At 45.6% G+C, this 19,606-nt stretch overlaps 2 protein-coding genes across 2 annotated transcripts in view; one reads left to right on the top strand and one right to left on the bottom strand.

Annotated features, from left to right (window-relative positions):
• The window catches only part of FASTKD3 (FAST kinase domains 3), a 10,428-nt gene extending 2,441 nt beyond the window's left edge, over positions 1-7,987 (bottom strand). The window contains exons 1-6 of the mRNA XM_006143317.3: positions 7,883-7,987; positions 5,859-7,248; positions 5,176-5,250; positions 4,214-4,299; positions 1,760-1,934; positions 320-389 (exon numbers count right to left, since the gene is read on the bottom strand). Of these exons, the coding sequence (XP_006143379.1) occupies positions 320-389; positions 1,760-1,934; positions 4,214-4,299; positions 5,176-5,250; positions 5,859-7,215 (1,763 nt within the window). The 5' untranslated portion in view covers positions 7,216-7,248; positions 7,883-7,987. The remainder of the gene's footprint in view (positions 1-319; positions 390-1,759; positions 1,935-4,213; positions 4,300-5,175; positions 5,251-5,858; positions 7,249-7,882) is intronic.
• A 110-nt stretch (positions 7,988-8,097) lies between these two features.
• Positions 8,098-19,606, top strand: part of MTRR (5-methyltetrahydrofolate-homocysteine methyltransferase reductase) — a 31,905-nt gene continuing 20,396 nt past the window's right edge. Inside the window, exons 1-5 of the mRNA XM_006143318.3 lie at positions 8,098-8,155; positions 9,663-9,818; positions 12,556-12,709; positions 13,433-13,550; positions 16,718-17,087. Coding sequence (XP_006143380.1) covers positions 9,693-9,818; positions 12,556-12,709; positions 13,433-13,550; positions 16,718-17,087 — 768 coding nt within the window. The 5' untranslated portion in view covers positions 8,098-8,155; positions 9,663-9,692. The remainder of the gene's footprint in view (positions 8,156-9,662; positions 9,819-12,555; positions 12,710-13,432; positions 13,551-16,717; positions 17,088-19,606) is intronic.

The following is a 19,606-nucleotide window of genomic DNA, read 5'->3' as shown; positions in this document are numbered from 1 at the left end:
GAAAGAGGGAGGGAGGAAGATAGGGAAAAGGGGAGAGAGAGAGAGAGAAGAAAAATGAGAAATCATCCTCTTGGGGAACAGTCACTCTGCAAATCTTGTCTCCTTCTGGGATTTTGGACACTCACACATGCCCAGAATGATTTTTCAAGCTGCCAGGTCCAGGACTAGAACCATGGTCAGCCATGTGAGAAGTCTAGCACTTTAACCACACATCAACAACTGGCCCCATGTTTTTTACTTTCTTAGGAAAAAAAGCAGGACCATTGTTTATTAATCACAATAAGTGTGGTCACGCTCAAAGCCCAGCTGCTTTCCTTACCTTTTATGAACATCCTCGTGAACTGTACATGGTACTACAAATCCTTCTTCATCCAATTTAATTTCAACATCTGGTGAGAGAAGAAAGAGAAAACTTCGTCTGATACCCTCACCAACACTATCTTCCTGTCTTCCTGAGTTCTGTCCTGCTTTCTTCCACACTGCACTTATCAACTGGGCTGAAGGCTGCAAGGTAATGACACACCCAACAATTGCGAGACTTTTATCAGAGCTGCTTCAGGATCAGCCAAATCAGGGTGCAGGTAAAAAGCCTCAGCTGCGCTGTAAGAAACTGGCTTACCAGGTTATCTGGGTGAGACGGGGCCACGGTGCTTTCTCCAACCCCTAACTCCAACCCAGATGGGGAAGAAAATCCTCTATGTTAAGCAGAGTTAGACATCTGTGCAACCTGAAGGGGTCAGGCACTGCACTGCCTCCACGCAGGTCAAGCACCCTGTACTCCGCCACGTGATCCCCAGCACTGGCAGGCCCTCTTCCCTTCCCCTCTGCTGCCCTGCCACTCATTTTGGAAACAGCCTAAAGAAAGCGGAGTGGTATGTGATCCTTTTAAGTCTTTTAACCGTTGTTTATGAAATGTTTTTCAATCATCAATCTAAAAAACTTCAAATGGCAGAAAAACTTGGGACTCTCTGGTTAGCGCTGTCCAGCAGGCCTTCCTGCAAGGTGGACGTGTGTGCCCCTGTGCTGTCCGATGTGGTTAGCGCTGTCCAGCAGGCCTTCCTGCAAGGTGGACGTGTGTGCCCCTGCACTGTCCAACATGGTTAGCGCTGTCCAGCAGGCCTTCCTGCAAGGTGGAAGTGTGTGCCCCTGCACTGTCCAATGTGGTTAGTGCTGTCCAGCAGGCCTTCCTGCAAGGTGGACGTGTGTGCCCCTGCACTGTCCAATGTGGTTAGCGCTGTCCAGCAGGCCTTCCTGCAAGGTGGACGTGTGTGCCCCTGCACTGTCCGATCTGGCTGCCAATAGCTGCACTGGCTCATTAAAATGTGGCTACTGCGACTAAGGAATTCACTTGGAATTCCTTTTCTCTTTAATTAATTTAAATTTAAATAGCCACATGTACTAGTAGCTACAGCATAGGCATAGACTTAACAGCTAACAGTTACAGAGCATTTATTATGTTCTAGAAATCATTCCATTTAGTCCTTAAACACATTTTTGAGGTCACTCTAATTTTACGGATGAAGAAGCTGCAGACGAAGGTTATTCTGCCTAGGCCGTTCTGCTACTAAGTAGCCAATATGTGAGAGTTCAGCCCAGACAGGCCTGCCTCTTTGCCCTGCTGTTGACCACTGTCAACCTGTCTGTAGGCAAGGGCCGTTCCCTATTTCCAGAGACTTCTATGGCTGCTAAGCCCCACATATCTCCAAAGGCAGACGGTATACTTAGTTCAAGACAACAGAAGACTCCCTATACTACTTACCTATCGTATAACAATAGGGTGTTAACACTTTTGAAGCAAAATATGATCTTTCTCCTAAAAGGTCAATCAGTCCGAACATTACAGATTTATAAAGCTGAAAATCCACAGGGGTCTCCAGAGAACCGCATGGAGTAAAGAATGACTTCACTTGATATTTGGAAAGAAGCCTGGGACCCTAAAATCATATGTACAAATATGAAAAAGAAAAATAAAACCAGAGTGAATTGAAGGTTAGCTAGGTATACAAGGCTGATACAAAATTACTTTATTAACATGATACTTTTCTGGGACTTTGGATACATATCTTTCTCAAAATTACGATGCAAAATATTCTGTTACAGTTCAAGTATAGCCATTCAAATACCTTTCAAATGTTTTTATAGTCTCTGTTCATATAAAGAAAAAGATAAAAGAAACAACATGAATATAATAAATACAGTTTTACTTGCTGATTAAAAAAATTAAAGAAATTCTAGGTAGATTAATGACCTAAGGAAAATATTATCTTAAAAAATTCTGTAAAGGGTGCAGCAAGGTGGTGTCATTGCTAAGACACTGTGCTCCACAGACTGGGACACACACACACACACACACACACACACACATCACTCCTTTCCATATACATGGGAGTATGGGAGTAGTCCTGGCTTCAATTCCCAGTCCAACTTAGATGCCAGGCATGGTGGTATGCACCTGTAATCCCAGCCAGCAACTCAGGAAGAATGGGCAGGGGGAACACAGGGCTGGCCTCGGCAACCTCATGAAGCCCTGTCTTAAGAAAAAGAGCCAACACAGTGGAAAACCAACCAACAGAAATGAGTTAAGGTGTAGAAAGGCAACTCACAGAAAATGTGAACAGCCAATAAATATTTGAAAACATGTTCCACTTCATTTCTCCTCATTACAATGTAATTTAAGGGTTGGCTCTGTAGCCTAGTGGTGAAAGGGAGTCAGATACCACATGGCCAGCCACCTGGGTACTTAAAAAAACATGCTGGGTACCCACACAGGAGTTCCTCAAATCAGGACAGGATGGAAAGGGACTGCAGCAAGATCATGCTCTGCTGGGAGATGCTCTCTCCCTCTCTCTGTCTCTGTCTCTCTCTGGTGAGCACGCAGACCCTCTGGCAATTAAAAGAGAGTAAAAATAAAAGGCAATTTAAATATATCATATACCTTTTTACTGAGTTAGATGACAAAAATTAATACAGAAAGCGCTAGTACATGGCAGAAGTGAGGGAGACATGGCTTTCTTCACTCACTGCTGGGTTAATGTGACCTTAGCTATTAAAGAAAAAAATCTGCCAGTATCTGTCAAAAATTAAGACAATAATCCCACTTTTAGTAATGCAGTTTATAGCTTAACAGAAAAAGGCTCCAGTACAGTAAGATATGCAAGGATGTTTATTACAGTATTCTATTAGGTAGCCGGGAAAACCACGGCATATTTTCTCATGCAAAAAATGCATCATGGCTTTACTGAAAACTCAATAGAGACAAAATCTGAACATGACCTGAGAGTGTGCCAACAGTGGACGGGTAGAATTGACACCATGAACAGCAGGCCTCCCTGAAAAAGAATGCACTTGATCTATGGGTACTGGCCTCGAATGGCCATGAGATTTCGGGCATAAACACACCTTGCAGTGCTTTTATACTGTGCTTCGTACTGTGATTGTGAGTAAATTGTTAGTTCCATCTCATGAAAAGAGAAAAGCCAGACCATGTCTACCTATCTGCGCACACTTAGATAGAAATTGCTGTTAAAGTTCCTCAAGGGATGAGGGAGACTGGGGTAACTATTATTTATACTTGCACACCTTGGTATTATCTAGGTGCTTTCAAGAAAACAGTGATGTTTTTCTATTCTTATACCTCATTCCAAAAACCAGAGACCCTTCCCTGATTCCGAGTCAGGGATGGAGGGCCAGGCCGGCACAGCCCTGCCTTGCCATGCTCCTCCTGCTCACACAAGGTGGCGAGAGCTACAGGATGGCTCTTGATCATCCCTTCTAGGAGCGGCAAGCACTATGTTACACTGACTCTGTCAGGCGAGGCTGAGATGCCTGGCTTGGCTAGGAAATAAACGGATTAGGATTTGTTCAGCTCAGAGATTCATTCATACTTGATCACACACAGCTCTGGAGAGTGCGAAAGCCCTTTAAAGCCCTCAGACAGAATCCAGTGTCCTATAACTCATGGGCCTGCAGTACTGGATAAAACCTACCAATGTCACACAGCAGGAAATGGGTGCTTCAAGAATAAGAAAACAGAAATGCTGTCAGTTTATCAGAGAAAAGGTGAGCTGGTAGGAACTAACTCCAAGGAAATGAAAGTTCTGCTTTACAGTGAGATTACCGAGGCAGCTCAAAAGTGAAAGAATTTTAAAACAGGTCAGGGAGGGCAGGAGAAAACTGCCCCCACAGGGAAATGAAGCCATACGTTCACTTTTACCTTGTAAAAGGGACATTCCAGGACTGAGGTTAAGAAAAGTTGGGTCAGTTGTGCCAGACTCAGTCTGTCCAAATAAAGCTCTTCACCTGAAATAAAAAGCATCTCAGTCATGGCCAAGTTTGAAACCTGGTGTGTGTGTGTGTGTGTGTGTGTGTGTGTGTGAACACCACGAACCTACGTCAATTCGTTCCTTCCAGAAGTAATATACTCTGATAACAAAAAACTAGCTCATTAGAATTATGCCCTCTTTGCCACTAAATAAAATCAACTTAATAAGAACCCAAGCTCCTAGCTATAGAATATAATTTAAATTGACAAAAATCTTAGAAGTAGTGGAAATTTTCTTCACTATGGAGATCCAGCATATGACATATTTAGATGTCCTTCAGTTACGATGACAATGCTATCTTCTCAAAGAAAAGGTATTACAACTGCTCAGTCTCCAAGGTTCTTTTTTTTTTTTGGGGGGGGAGAGGTTTTTGCTATAGGGCACATGCACTCACCAGAAAGAGACACAGAGACAGAAAGCAAGAAATCACCCTCCAGTGGGGATGGCCACACTGCGATCCCTTCTCCTCCATTCTCCTCTTGGGATCTTGGACATACACGCACATGCATCCGGTGTGAGTTTAAGCCACCAGGTCCAGGACTCGACCCACAGTCGACCACGTGGGAGTCCAGCACCATACTCATTATGCTACCCGCTGGTCCCAGTTTCCAGGTTCTATGGATACTGCAATTTCTCAGCTAGAGCAGTGCAGTCTGTTTATCTGAAACTGCTTTCTTCCTTCTATAAAATGTTCTAGTATTGTTTAACCTGTAACTTCGAATCTCTTCATATTATTATGGAACAAAATAAATGCAAAGTATTGCTCAATATAAAAGGTACATATGTGACTTAAAGCATCAAGAGTTCAAAGGTTCATTTTTTTCCCCACTGTCAGTAGTTAAAACCAACTCACCTTGCAGCTTTTGCAGGAAAAAAGGGCTGAATATTTTGGCCATAAAGTTGACTGGATGGCATCCAACAAGTGAACATGAATGGAGAAGTTTCAACAGTGTTTTGGGTGTGGGGGGGGAGAGGTTTTTGCTATAGGGCACATGCACTCACCAGAAAGAGACACAGAGACAGAAAGCAAGAAATCACCCTCCAGTGGGGATGGCCACACTGCGATCCCTTCTCCTCCATTCTCCTCTTGGGATCTTGGACATACACGCACATGCATCCGGTGTGAGTTTAAGCCACCAGGTCCAGGACTCGACCCACAGTCGACCACGTGGGAGTCCAGCACCATACTCATTATGCTACCCGCTGGTCCCAGTTTCCAGGTTCTATGGATACTGCAATTTCTCAGCTAGAGCAGTGCAGTCTGTTTATCTGAAACTGCTTTCTTCCTTCTATAAAATGTTCTAGTATTGTTTAACCTGTAACTTCGAATCTCTTCATATTATTATGGAACAAAATAAATGCAAAGTATTGCTCAATATAAAAGGTACATATGTGACTTAAAGCATCAAGAGTTCAAAGGTTCATTTTTTTCCCCACTGTCAGTAGTTAAAACCAACTCACCTTGCAGCTTTTGCAGGAAAAAAGGGCTGAATATTTTGGCCATAAAGTTGACTGGATGGCATCCAACAAGTGAACATGAATGGAGAAGTTTCAACAGTGTTTTGGGTGGAAAACAGTTGAAATGAGTGAATAGAATATCTTCTAGTTTCTTAAATACAGCAGAGGCATTTGGTGGCAAATAATTGAGTTTTCCAAAGGGTTCAATTAACTCAGAAATCTGCTGAGGTGAAAATTTTTCTGATTGGCAAACAAATGTCTCTGCGACCGCATTAAGGATGGGTTTGGAAAGGATCAGTTTTCTGCTGCAGTACTCTGTCACTTTGCTGACAACTTCGGGATCCAAAGTGAGACAGAGTTTGGCTACATGCTGCTCTAGGGCTTTTGTAAAAAATCTGTCACTGTGCCCAAAATATACGAAAGCTTCTAAGACTTGCCCAAGCTCTTCATTAGTGAAATGAGGAATGTGCCTCACGACATACTTCCCCAATTTTATAATCAAAGGGAATGCCTGCGTTTGATCAAGAATGACAAGGGCAGTGAGCATCTGGCTAAGCAATGTAGGACTCAGGCTGGAAATTATCGAGAGGGAAAAGTTGTTCATCTTATTTAAAAACATCTGGTATTGGTCCACTTTCTCAGCGCATGCCTGCAGTATCCTATAAAGGGCTACGATATCCTCCGGGCTGAATGTTTCTAACTCTTCACCTTGCAGGTGGTATATAATCAGCTCCACTGTTGCACAGTCTGGGCCTTGAAGTTTGATCAGATTTTCCCCGAGAATACAAAGACTGCGAACTTCCAAGTCACCTCTTTTGAAACGATTTAGGCCTTCGGTCACTAGGTTCTTTATGAGGGTACTCTGAGGATCCACACGCAGCAGAACCAGGGCTTGCAAAGCTGTCACCAAAGTACTGTTCGATAGACATGAGGGTCCCTGTTCAAAGCGTAAGCATAAGGCTTGAAAGATGCGATTGTCTAGCATTTCTTGGGGCAGCCTTTGATAATCACTTTTTTTTTCCACTTCACAGATCCGCTGTAAAGCCCCCACTGCCATGGTATCAGACAGAGTTCCCAGTGTGCTTATGAAATGTAACACTTCTTCGGATGAACTGAAGTCATTTAGTCTCCTGTAAATTACCTGATCGTCCTCGAGGTTTTGTTCCAGTCTCTCCCAGTCACATACCTGAGGGAACACCGGCTCACCAGACCGATGGAAGTCATTTCCGTTTTCAGAATGGAACTCATTACAACAGGCGTGACGGAACCTGACCTTGAAAGGCTCAGGTTGTAGTGACCGGAACCAAGGACACAAATGTTCCCTTACCACCCTGTGAACATGACTTGCAGGTTGATTTTTCAAAGCAGCCAGAGCTCCGGGGATACGTAAATCAGACAGATGACAAAGGTTCCTCCACAAGGTGATTAAAGCCATGCAATCAGATTCTGGTCTCCTGTCGATTCATAACTAAAGAAAAACAACAAAAGATGGGCACATTGCAACCCTTTCTGCCCCGTTCTCCTCTCGGGATTTTGGACATGCAAACACGCACACAGCGTAAGTTTAAGTCACCAGGTCCAGGACTCGAACCACGTTCGACCACATGGTAATCCAGCAACATAACCATTAAGACAACTGCTGGTCCCAACTGCAACTCTTACATGTGGGCTGAAAATAGGAACTGCGTCTGCCTAAAAGTAAATTTTTTTAAATAAATAAAATAAAATTCGGATAGATTAGCCCAAGAGTGAGGCCAAATAGCACTCCAAGGGCACTGAGGTGTGCGTTCCCCGCGGAGGAGGGATGCAGCAGGAGGCAAGGGTCGACTTTGGCGAATGGGAAACAATAAAAAGTCCGGCAAAGGTCAACAAGGGGGATGTTGGGGTGGTCCGCGCAAACTTGAAGACTCCACTATTGGAGTGGGGGTGGTGGCGCGCGTGTGAAGGGACAGGGAGACAGGGCTGAGTTCCCCTCGGGCTGAGCGCTCCGAGGACCCGCCTTCGCTCACCCGGCAGGAGCCGCAACCCAAGGACGGCGGCGGGGCGGGCCCGGGCAGGCACGGAGCGACTCCGAGGGCCTGTGCGCGCCGAGCGGTGCCAACCTGCAAATCAGCTTGGACAGCAACCGAGCTCCGCCCGCCCGACGCTCTGAGCAGCAGCGAGGTACCGGGAACTCGCGGGCCTCCGTACTCGAAAGCCGCGGCCCGGCGGAGCATTCAGGCGCAGGCGCGAAGCCATCGCTCTATGATTGGCCCACCATTCGAAGCTTCCTATTGGTCGTGGACGATGAGCATGCGCACTTCAGCCGTGTGCGCCGACGCCGGGTCAGCGCATTCCAAGCGCCCCTGGAGCGTCCTGGGGCTTGGGCCACGCAGGTGAGCACTTCGACGGCTGCGGTTCCCGGATCTGCGCCGCTCTCCCAGCAAGGGCCGGAGGATGGAGTGCCCAAGTCGGTGGGGCAGCTGGCCTAAGTGCCTGGTTTCCTAGCCCTCGGGCACTGTGGGCTCGCCCAGACTGCAGCGGTGCCCGGCTTCGGGTCTTGCCCCGGGGCGTGTGAGCCTCTCCTAGGGCGCCTTGACCTCTGAGCACCGTCCAGGCGGTCCACGGCGCACAGGGGCGCCTGGGAGATCCAGGAAGGTGTCCAGCGTGGCGTCGCCGTATACGGCAGCGTGACCTGCCGACCGCGCCTGCCCGGACCCTGGCCCTGCTGGCGCAGGACCTCCACCCAGAAGCCAGGGGTAGATAGACCGTGCGTGCGGAGCTGAGCGGTCAGGGAGGAGGGCTTAGTCGTCTGAAGCACTGGGAGCAGCCTGTGGGTTCTGAGAAGTGAGTAAACGGTGAGCTGTATTGAGAAGGTTTTATCGCCCCGTCTTTGCTGTTCTTGGAGAGCCCTAAACGTGTAGTTCCTTCACATCATTCATTTATTCACTCATGTACTTTACGAATGCCAGGAGATGTTGTCGTCCCTAAGGCTATATCCCTAATTAACGTGTAATTTCTTCTAGGCTTAATTTATCCTTAGGTAGAACTGACTAGAAGAGCGTAAGACTAAATGGTGCATTCATCAACAACCAAGATTTTAGTTTAGGCTTCAGTAAGTCCGCTCCCACAAATTGACAGTTCTCGGGGTTTGTCTACTAACTAGAAAAGGAAAAGTCTGTGTCTTTAATTTACGATTGTCGTCAAGCAGACTGTAATCTGTTAGTATAACGGAGTGGATTAGAACTGTTTTCTCTCTCTGCACATTTATGAGAGGTCTTCAGAAAGTTCATTGGAAATGCATATTATGAAAAAATTATGCATGAATTTCAGTGTTTGTTTTTTACTCCAAAAGAAACTCATACTTTAATTTCATTTTCCACGAACTTTTGAAGTACTTTTGTATGTGTGTATACATATTATATATAATACATACTATATATATATAAATAAATATATATCTACTTTCAGATATTTGATGGACACTGAATTAAAGAGCAGAAGAGAGCTTGTACTTTGATTAGCTTTATTGTTACAGTCAATTTGTTTAGCTTTAGGTTTAGATAAGAAACAAGAATCATGCAATTCTTTTTTTCCCTTTATGGAGGTAGGGGCAGAAATAGGTATTTTGAGTAGGGTCTTTGTGTGGTGACCCTCCCACTAGCTAGGTTTGCATGTATGCACATGACACCCAGGCACCCAGGATCTTTAGGAGCTGGCGTGCTGGGTAAAGGGGGCCTCAACATGACAAGCCTGTCAAAGGATCTTTTCTTTCTCTCATACACATGCATACACGCACTCATGTGCCCGCTTTCTGTCATAAGAAGAAAGACTGAAGAAGAATGACTGTTTTCAGGTTGTTACTACTTCGTTCAAATCCGTTTTCCCTTTTCTGTTTTTCAGTGTCACTCTTGTAGCGTATGCCTGGAGGTGATGAGGTTTTTGTTGCTGTATGCGACACAGCAAGGCCAGGCAAAGGCCATAGCAGAAGAAATATGTGAGCAAGCTGCAGCACATGGATTTTCTGCAGATCTGCACTGCATTAGTGAGTCGGATAAGGTCAGAGCCCTTACCTCTGGGAGGTTTAGTCTGTTGTAAGCTTTGAAATATTTTAATTGGCAAGTGATGTTTGTTAAACAACAAAGCAAGATGCTAAATATCACCAGAATCCTTTTTGTTTTAACAGTCACAAATTTATTTGGTTAGGTGTATTGTAAGATTTTACCAGCTTTTTTTCCCTTTAACATAGGAATATGCATAACTACTCCTCAGCTGTGAATGATACTAGTACATGGCTTATTTCTTCCAAGAGGGGACAGTGAATATAAACGAGGTCTGTGTGTTCACGTGCACATGTCTGCTTTACTCCTGATGAATCTCAGTGCTCCATTCCGTTTCCTCAGACAAAGATCTTGCTTTTTATGTTAGCTTTTCCAAATGAATGAGGACCTGGATTCTTTTGTGAAATAGAATTTGAAGTGAAGTATAAGGATCTGGAGAAGACTCAGCAGCTGTCGTGAGGGACTACTTATTCTTATGTGCCATCTCTGCAGAAGTTCTACCTGAGAATACACAAGATGTTAGCAGGTCTTTGTTCTTTCCTTTCATCTGACCCCTCCAGGTTATACTTTTTCAGACAACTCAGGTAATAACTAGAAGAAGCTTTATGCCACAAGACCAAGAGCCTCCCGCTAAGCCATCAGTACTTTTCAGTATTTTTCAGTACTTCCAAACTATCTTGGCCAGTCCCTCTCACTTGATTTCACAACCTCCTCTGGCCATCCCTGTGTCTCCAGCTCTAAGAGTGCACTGCCGGCAGCACAGGTGAATTATAAACCCGGCTCATAAGGGGAAACTCACCTTGTTCCTTTCTGTGGTGCTGGCAAAGTGACTCCAGATGTTGTCACTTATGGGAAACAGGCCTTTGAGGAGGACACGACCAGTCAGCAGGTTCTGTCATTCTGCAGCAACTTAAAGTAAATTTTTGTTCATGATCCATTTGATGGAATACAGTCTAAATATGTTACTGTGAATGAAAACTGAGTCATCATTATCATAAAATTAACGCTGATTTTGCTAACAGATTAACGAGGTCAGCAGCTATTAGTGAGGTGAGTGTAATTGTTTCTTTATGATAGGACATGCACACCTCTACGGGGTCCCATTCTGCTGTGATCCCCTTTTCCCAGCCCTCCAGCTCTTCAGGATTGTGGGTGCACATGCAAGTGCCAGTGTATTTCAGGTCATCCAGCCCAGGGATCCAAACCAGTGGTGGCCACCTGGCCTCCAGCACTGCAGTGTTACACACTAAGGACGGTGCCCGCCATGCTGGCGTTTTACTAACACCAAGTTAGACATGCCATTTGTCTTACTGCCCGACTGCCTGGCTTGTCCAGCTGTTCATGATCTCGGTTTAAAGCAGCAGCTCACTAGTTCACAGTGGTCCCTTTCAGGGTGAAGCTATAGAATTTAGAATTCCCACGGCTTGTCTGTGGGAATTAAGTGGCCTGGTAGAAAGTCAGCCCTGCTCCTTATCTATTATGTCAGCTTAAAAAGCAATGTGAATTCCTTGGGGCCGAGTTAGATGATGTTCATGAGCAGCAGAGCTCATGGGGTCATTGTGGGTGGAAACAGTGAAATGCTGTTTGAAATATTTACATTTACATGAGAGAATAAGGAAACTTGGCTTGTAAAAGTTGGGAGCTTTGATAGTCTTGAATCCAGCTGGTGAGATCTTTAGCTCTCTGGTACCATGAGGGATCAAGGATCTATTTTTTGATAGCTGGATCAATGATACCTGAGGTCTGACACTCCTAATGCCTCTACTTTCAAATGCATGTGCATTTTGTGTCTGTGCAATGCAGAAGATGGTGTTTATATTTTGTTAGAATTTTCAGAACTAAGCCAGCAGGTGGTGTGATGGTTGAGGTGCTGGATCCCACGTGGCTGACTCACTGTTCAAGCCCTAGACCCAGCAGCTTGAAAAACGTGTGTGCGTGCATGCCCATCATTCCTAGAGGAGAATAGAGAAGGGATTACGGCATGGTCATCCATGGGGTCAATTTCTCACTTTCCCTCATTCTGTCTCTCTGGTGAGCACTCTCACCCTATGGCAAAATAATGATTATAATAATTCAAAGCTGTTGTTTCTGTTGTTACTTGTCTTCACCAGAACATTCTGTTTGTTGTTCCCTGCTGTCTTTTCATTTTAATCCTTGGTTTATATGCATCTGTTCTCTCTATTTCTGGACCATCCCCCCATTTTAATTTCTTTTTGCTTTTTTTAACTTCCTAATGAAAAGACACTTGTATGCAGGTTGCTCCTTTCCTCTTGGTAGCTCAGCGCATTGCCGAGGGCATCATCGGGGCTCCTAGTTGGGCTTATTTGCCTTGCAGACAGAGCTCCCTTAACAGCTGCCCAGGGTACAGTGGGAAAGACCCAGGGTACAGTGGGAAAGAGAGGGCTGTATCAATCCCACCTCGTCTCGTTTTCCTAAAAGCAAAAGGTTGGACTGTATAGAAACCCAGGGTGGGCCCCATGTCTGCGTCTCTGTAAACCACCGGAGAGGAGGGCAGTTAAACTCTCCTGACCTCCGAAGGCACCAGCACTAGAAACGCGCGCTTTCATAGAGTGATGTCTACACTGGGCAGGTCAAAAGCCACTGGACGGGGCCCTCTGGCACATACCTTGAATGAAAACCAAGAAGAAATACAAGACAGGAAACTAAGCCAGTTGCCTTGCTGATGCACTAAACCAAAAACACACAGAGCACTGACTTCTGCCTTGATTTTGTAGTATGACCTGAAAACGGAGACAGCTCCCCTCGTTGTCGTTGTTTCCACCACTGGCACCGGAGACCCGCCCGACACAGCCCGCAAGTTCGTTAGGGCAATACAGGACAGGACCCTGCCGGCCGACTTCTTTGCTCACCTGCGGTATGGCCTACTGGGTAATGGACTTTGTTCTCTCTTCTCACCGCACATCATCACCCGCTTTAACTCTGGTTGTCTGAGTGTGTCTTTCAAAACCATAAAGAGAAATTGTGTGGGTTTTTGTTTTGTCCTTTTTTTATATGAACATATTTTAGACACACATATTTTTATACCAGGTATTACATGTAAATTATGCACGGTCTTATGTGAGTGCCTCCCCAGTCTAGACCCCTCCGCAGTGCCTCTGCGAAACCTTGTGTAGCATTCGTAACCAGGGACACACATCAGATTCACCCTTGAAATGTCTTCAGAAGGTCAGAGGCTGGGCCTCATCCCAAACCTGTTAAAATAGACTATTCAAAGGAGCAACCTCATGTTCCATTTCCTTATATTAAGAACTAAACAAACCCAGAAATGTCCAGGTGGGTGAATATCTTCCCTCTCTAAGAACCGTTCCCTCAGGAATGAAGAATCCAGATAGGAACTGAAAGTGCCCCCATGTAGGAGTGCCTGGCAGAGCATCCCACGTCATCGCTTACCACCGGCTCCATCTGGTATTGAGGGTGTGAAAAGAAAATTGTCCACATTCTTAGTGTTACGCAAGGAAAATAAGAAAATGTGAAGCTCTGCATTATTCCGACCCCCATCCATCAGAGCGTGGAGTAGTGCTTTAAAGGTGTCAGTCCTCTTTTCCTTGTGTCTTTAAACTTGTGCACTAATTGTCTGTCTGGGCTCTTCAGGTCTGGGAGATTCAGAGTACACGTACTTCTGTAACGGGGGGAAAGTCATCGATAAGCGACTTCAAGAGCTGGGAGCCCGACATTTCTATGACACCGGACATGCAGACGACTGTGTGGGGTAAGGCAGCGTGTTCGTCTCTTTCCCAGTAAGCCCTTACTTATACCCGGGGAACGGTAGTTTGAGAAACTGTTGGCTTTTGGTTTAGCACTGAAACGTTCATCTTGAGAGTCTTACTTTATTTTGTTAGCTTTTTAGCTTTAAGACCTGGGGTCATCCAGGGCTTGATTGACCTGCTTTGCAAATGTTTGTGTGTGTGTGTCTTCCTCCTCAATGTCTGCTAATGCTAGGAATTAGGACTGGGGCCCCAGTGTAGTTATTTTCATCCTAAAATGTGTAGGTATTTATAAAAATCCACATTTTCTTTTTTTTTTTTTCTTTTTGGAGAGGTTTTTGCTATAGGGTGCGTGCACTCACCAGACAGAGAGAGACAGAAAGTAAGAAATCACCCCCCCAGGGGGGATGGCCATGCCGCAGTCCCTTTTCCTCCATTCTCCTCTCGGGATCTTGGGCACACACGCACACGCGCCCGGCATGAGTTTTAAGCTACTGGGTCCAGGACTCGAACCACAGTTGACTACATGGTAGTCCAGCGACATAGCCATTATGCTAACTGCTGGTCCCAAAAATCCACATTTCCTTTAGCAGCCGTCATAGTCTGTTACTGTGTTATAAACAAAAATACCTGCAACTGGGTGATTTATAAAGAATAAAAGTTCATTGGTGACTAGAAAGTCCAGCAGCATGTGCCAGAACCACAGCACAGACAGCAGAAGGGGAGGGGAGGAAGAGGGAAGAATTTTCCACTTCTGTTTGTCTGTCCCTTGCTCCCAGTTGACTGGATGGTGCTCTTCCATTAGGCCCCGTCTTCTAAAAGTCCCACCACGTGGCAAAGTCATGGGGGGCTAGGCTTGTTCTGAGTACTTGGTTTCTCCCTTTATGGAATACATAGCAGCAGCGTGTGCTATGGAAACTTCTTGGAATGGTCCTATGGATTAATAAATGGTACCCTCTGAGATTGTTGTCAGTCATTTGTAAACAGTGAAGCCACTCACTCTCTTTACAGTCATGGATGTTTCACCTTATATTTCTGAGTTATGGAATGTTTTTTTAATGTGGCTGTGATTGTTGAACCCATAATTTTATAAACTTGCTTTCATAAAGGCTCCTCGGGATAAAGGTAATAGATAACCAGGGACCAGCAGTTAGCGTAATGACTATGTCGCTGGACTCCCATGTAGTCGACCGCAGTTCAAGTCCTAGACCTGACAGCTTAAACTCATGTTGGGCGCGTGTGCATGCGTGCCCAGGATCCCAAGAGGAGAATGGAGGAGAAGGGATTGCGGCATGGCCATCCCCCCTGGGGGGGGGGATTTCTTGCTTTCTGTCTCTCTATTTCTCTCTTTCTGGTGAGCGCACGTGCCCTATAGCGAAAACCTCTCCAAAAAAAAAAAAAAAAACCTTGGGACCAGATAACCAAATCATCACATTTTGAGCCGTGGACCATGTGAGCACCTAATGAACACAGTGACATTACAGCCAGTGTCCTAGTAAGACAGAGGTCAGAAACGTGCCACGTCCCAGTTAAGTCATTGTTTCATGACTTAGAATCTGATTCCTACTTCCAGTCGAGATTAAAAATGAATTCGGCTTTTAGTTTCTTTTTCTGTGGTTATAACTGAACACAAAAGACTGGGTAACTTATAAAGAATACAGGTTTATCCAGCTTATGATTCTGGAGGTCAAAGGTTAAGGGGCTATATCTAGCGAGGTCTTCATGCAGGTGGGGTTCTCCATGGAGCCTTGAGGTGGCAGAGGGTGTGTGTCAGCTCTTGTTTCTTTGCCTCTTATAAAGCCACCAGTATTCAGTTGTGGGGGCCCGCCCTGAGCAAGTTATCTAACCCTAATTCCCAAAGGTCCCACCCTGTAATCTTGTAGTCCTTCAGATTATGTTCCTGCCTTTAATACCTTCGTGGCAGCAAAAAATACGTGTTAACCTGCGAATTTTGGAGGGCCAGATTCAAGCCATAGCAGGGTTATTTGCAATGCCTTGACTTGATCTTTCTTCCTCATTTACTCTTATTCAAACTTTTTGCTCAGGGAATGTCATTTAATGAGTTATACTTTGTCTCGAATTGTCCTACTTTGTTATTAGTTGTGGGCTGTAGCTGGGATGTCCCCTCACCCTTCCTGTGCTGAGACTTGATTGCTTTGTGAAGGCATTAAAGTGAAAATTTAGTTCCTTCATGGTTTCTCAGGGTTAGGGCTTGGGTGTGATAAGGCCTTTAGGGCAGAGCCTGGTAGGTTGGTAAGCAGGAGTGAGAGCAGAAGTGGGAGACGCTCAGGAAGACAGCCCGAGGGCAGAAGCGGGGAGAAGCTCACGGACACAGCCTGTGCTCTGCTGTGCTGAACATCCTGCTTCCGCCATTGTGTGAGGCCTTTGGACTTCCCAGGGGCTGGAATTGGGGGATTTGCAAATAAACCTTTCTTTTCTTGTAAATCACCCAGTCTTTTTGTTATTTCTTGCTAATAACACAAGGAAGTACCAAGACAGACTATCACGTTTTAAAAATGTGTTCATGATTAATTTGACTTTTAAAAAGGATTATTGCCTTTTCCCATATAATTAGCTCCCTTATAAATTTTACCCAAAAAATTATTCACAGCTGACAGAAAGGTTTGAATCTTTTTTTTAAGTCAAAAGCCTTGGCATTAAGCCATAGTGATTTTTTGATGGTAGTCTAATCTGTAGAAAGATCAGTAAATTGACTAGGCAGAAAAAAGATGGTACATTCAATTAATGCAGTATTCATTTGCAATATTAGAATAGTCTTGGATTTTGGCTAACTCCTATGAGCTTCATCAGACTTCAGCATGTCTCTTTGAAATAAAAATTACTCTGTTTTAGGAAAGGAAGGAAGGAAGGAAGGAATTGTACTCATTATTCTGTTACTAAAATATCTTTATATCCCACTTCATTTTTTTGATCTTTAGACGTGCCCATATTTTTTACAGCTACAGTTCTCATGAGTGCATAGCTATATTCTATTTTTACAATGTAACCGTCAGTATTTTTATATTGCGAATAGTCTTTGTATTCAGCAAACTTCCTAACAGCTGCTTGTAGCCTTCTGCCAAAGGGACAGATGCTGCCATCGTGCCGTTACTCCTTGTCCACGTGGAGAACTGAGGCACTTGTTTCTTTTGTCCTTTTCACTGCAACCCAGTTTAGAGCTCGTGGTTGAGCCGTGGATTGCCGGGCTCTGGGCCGCCCTCACCAAGCACTTCGCGTCAAGTGGAGGACGCTCAGAGATGAGTGGCGCCCCGCCAGTGGCCGTGCCCAGGACAGACCCCGTGAAACCCGAGTTACTGCACGTTGGCGCACAAATCGAGCTTCTGCGATTGGACGACTCGGGAAGAAAGGACTCTAAGGTTTTGAACCAAAATGCCGTGAATAGCAGTCAGTCGAGTGCTTTGATTGAAGACTTTGAATCCTCACTCACCTGTTCCGCACCCCCACTCTCTCAAGCCTCTCTGAATATCCCTGCCTCACCCCCAGAATATTTACACGTGGATCTGCGGGAGTCTCTTGGCCAGGTGAGCAGGTTGACTTTAGGCTTCGTGCTGTGCTATGTGTTTTGACCATGGGTATTTGCTTGACTTTTTTATTACATTAGAACGAAGGTGGACAAGCTCTGGCATTACCAGTCAGGTGTGGCCCACCACCCTTCGCTGGTGACGCCTTGGCATTTGCTGCCTGGCCCTTCCAGAAAAGTTTGCCCACCTGTGTACCTACCCCAGCAGTGCTTGCATCATTTCATGTCTTCTGTCTTTGAAGTAGATGCTCACAAACTTAGTTTCTCATTCTTTTAGAGAGTTCACGTCTTGTTTTCTTGTTTTAGTGTGAGTCACACACAGTAAGTTGTGTGGGCAGTGAGGAGTCATCTCAGCAGCTACAGCTCAAGGACTTACAGTACAGCCTTGTTTCCCATGTAGATTTTTGGCGTCTGCAGTGGTCCAGTTTGGGAATTATTCTTTTCCTAGCTAATACCGTATAGACCTGTTTTTGTTTGTATGACATCTTTTTTTGCCAAGAGTATTTTTTCCATCAATAAATAAATAACTTCAGGGTGGCCTGCAAATTTCCGAGTAGTGAGTTGAATAATAGCTTAATTTCCTGGCCTGAAACCCACTGCTGGTGGAATGCCCTGCACTGCTGGAAGCTGCACGGAAGGTACAGGGTCGGTCCCCAGGCGACCTGTGTACTGGGCATGCGTCTTTGATCCTGGCTGGGTGGGAGGCTGCCGGGGTTGGGCAGGAATTACTGCCTGAAACTCTGTTGAGTGCTTATCTTTCTGTCTCTGTGTTTCTCATGAAGGAAATAAACAGGTAATTTTTTCCTACTACCAATTTATAGGACCCTGAAACTGCTTCCATCATGCTTAAAAAAATCTTCCGTAAAGCCAACACAGGCCCAAGTCTTCTTCTTTTAGAGTGACTGTTAGAATTCCATTTGGATTTTTGTACATCCCCCATGCTCTTAATGCAGCTGTCATGATTTCCAGTTTCTTGTGTTTTTAATGATGACAGGCGTAGATGTTTGAGAAACAATTTGAGTGTAGCATCTTCCTATTAGATCTGTTTGCAAATGCCTCTTTTTAAAGCAAATTTAAAAAATTTTTTTTAAAGAATTATTTTATTTAACTTTTATTTTGTTTATTTTATTTGCTCATTTATTTTTACTTTGATCAGAGGGGCAGAAGGAGAGAGAGAGAAAGTGAGATTTGAACCACAGTCAGCCCTGTGGAATTCAGCGCCTTAACCAACATGTTTAGTTTCTTTTTAATAGTATGTATTTAATACACAAACAACTAACTACAGGTTATTATCTTTACGTTTTTATTTCGTAATGTTATGACTTGTTTAAGCAGATGTTACAGTAAGTGCATTGTAACACGTTTGGGAAGATGCATTATCATAACCGTGTCTGAACATGGGGTCAGAGTGACAGGCACGCCGAAGGAGCCCCACCTGTGAACCGCAGGAAGGGCCTGGCAGAATAGATCCATCTGAGAAGTTGCTGAAGTTAGGGGGAAAAGAGTTTGAGAATTTGAATATTTGAGGGAGATACGTGTGTGTGTGTATGTCAAAGGGGATATAAGTTGAGGATAAGAGGTTGAGAAGAAGGTTGTTTCTTAGGTTGGGACCGTGTCCTCAGGGCACGGGTGGGAGCGTGGTTGGGCGTGGGGGGAAGGTGAGCTGCAGTGCAGTCAGTGCTGGCTCAGCACGGGCCGCTTGGGGCCCTGCGTGCTTCATCTCTCTGACGTGCCCAGCGCTGGTCGTAGCAGTCCTGGCATTTCTGCCTCCTGTGCTGTCCCTGTCACTTCTTCCGTACTCTGGTAGCTAGGCAGGCAACGTGTTTACGTCACCTCTGGGGCCCTTGCTAGGACATCAAAGCCTGTACTGTATGCAGGTGCTCCCACTCCAGAAAACCCTTTACCCACGTGTCCGTCCCACCGTCCTTGGCCCAGGACTTCAGCATTTGTCTGGTGCGTGTGCTCCTGCCTCCTGCTGGTGCGCACTGCTCTGTGCCTTGTTTGGGGTGTAGTCTCTTGCCTCTCATAGCTGGCCCAGCACTTCCACGGCTGTGTGTTTGGTGACTTCACTCTCATTGCTGACCCACTAGCACAGAGTGGAGTGGGGCCCCGGGGTTGATGGGGTCACAGGCATGTCTTACGGGCATCATTTTGGTGCAAGAAGGGACTTGGTGCTCTTAATGGGAGGGCTGGCCACTTCCACAGACTCCTGGGCGTCACAGTGACCTGGAATGCCACGCTTCCTCCCAGCTGTCCAGAGCCTGTCCTTCTCCGTCAGAGCCAGGCCCTGGTTTTCTCTGCCTTGGGAACAGTGGGCTGCAGGACCTGACTGCTGCCTCAGAAGCTACTGAGGATGGGGACCAGCAGTTAGCGTAATGGCTATGTCGCTGGACTCCCACATAGTCGACCGCGGTTCGCATCCCGGACCTGGTGGCTTAAAAACTCACGCCAGGCGCGTGTGCGTGCATGCCCAAGATCCCGAGAGGAGAATGGAGGAGAAGGGATTGCGGCGTGACCATC

This window comes from Tupaia chinensis, unplaced genomic scaffold (assembly GCF_000334495.1).
Source record: "Tupaia chinensis unplaced genomic scaffold, TupChi_1.0 Scaffold000096_1, whole genome shotgun sequence".
Lineage (NCBI taxonomy): Eukaryota > Metazoa > Chordata > Mammalia > Scandentia > Tupaiidae > Tupaia > Tupaia belangeri.
Note: the sequence above shows the minus strand (reverse complement) of the source record. Positions and strands in the feature narration are given on the sequence as shown.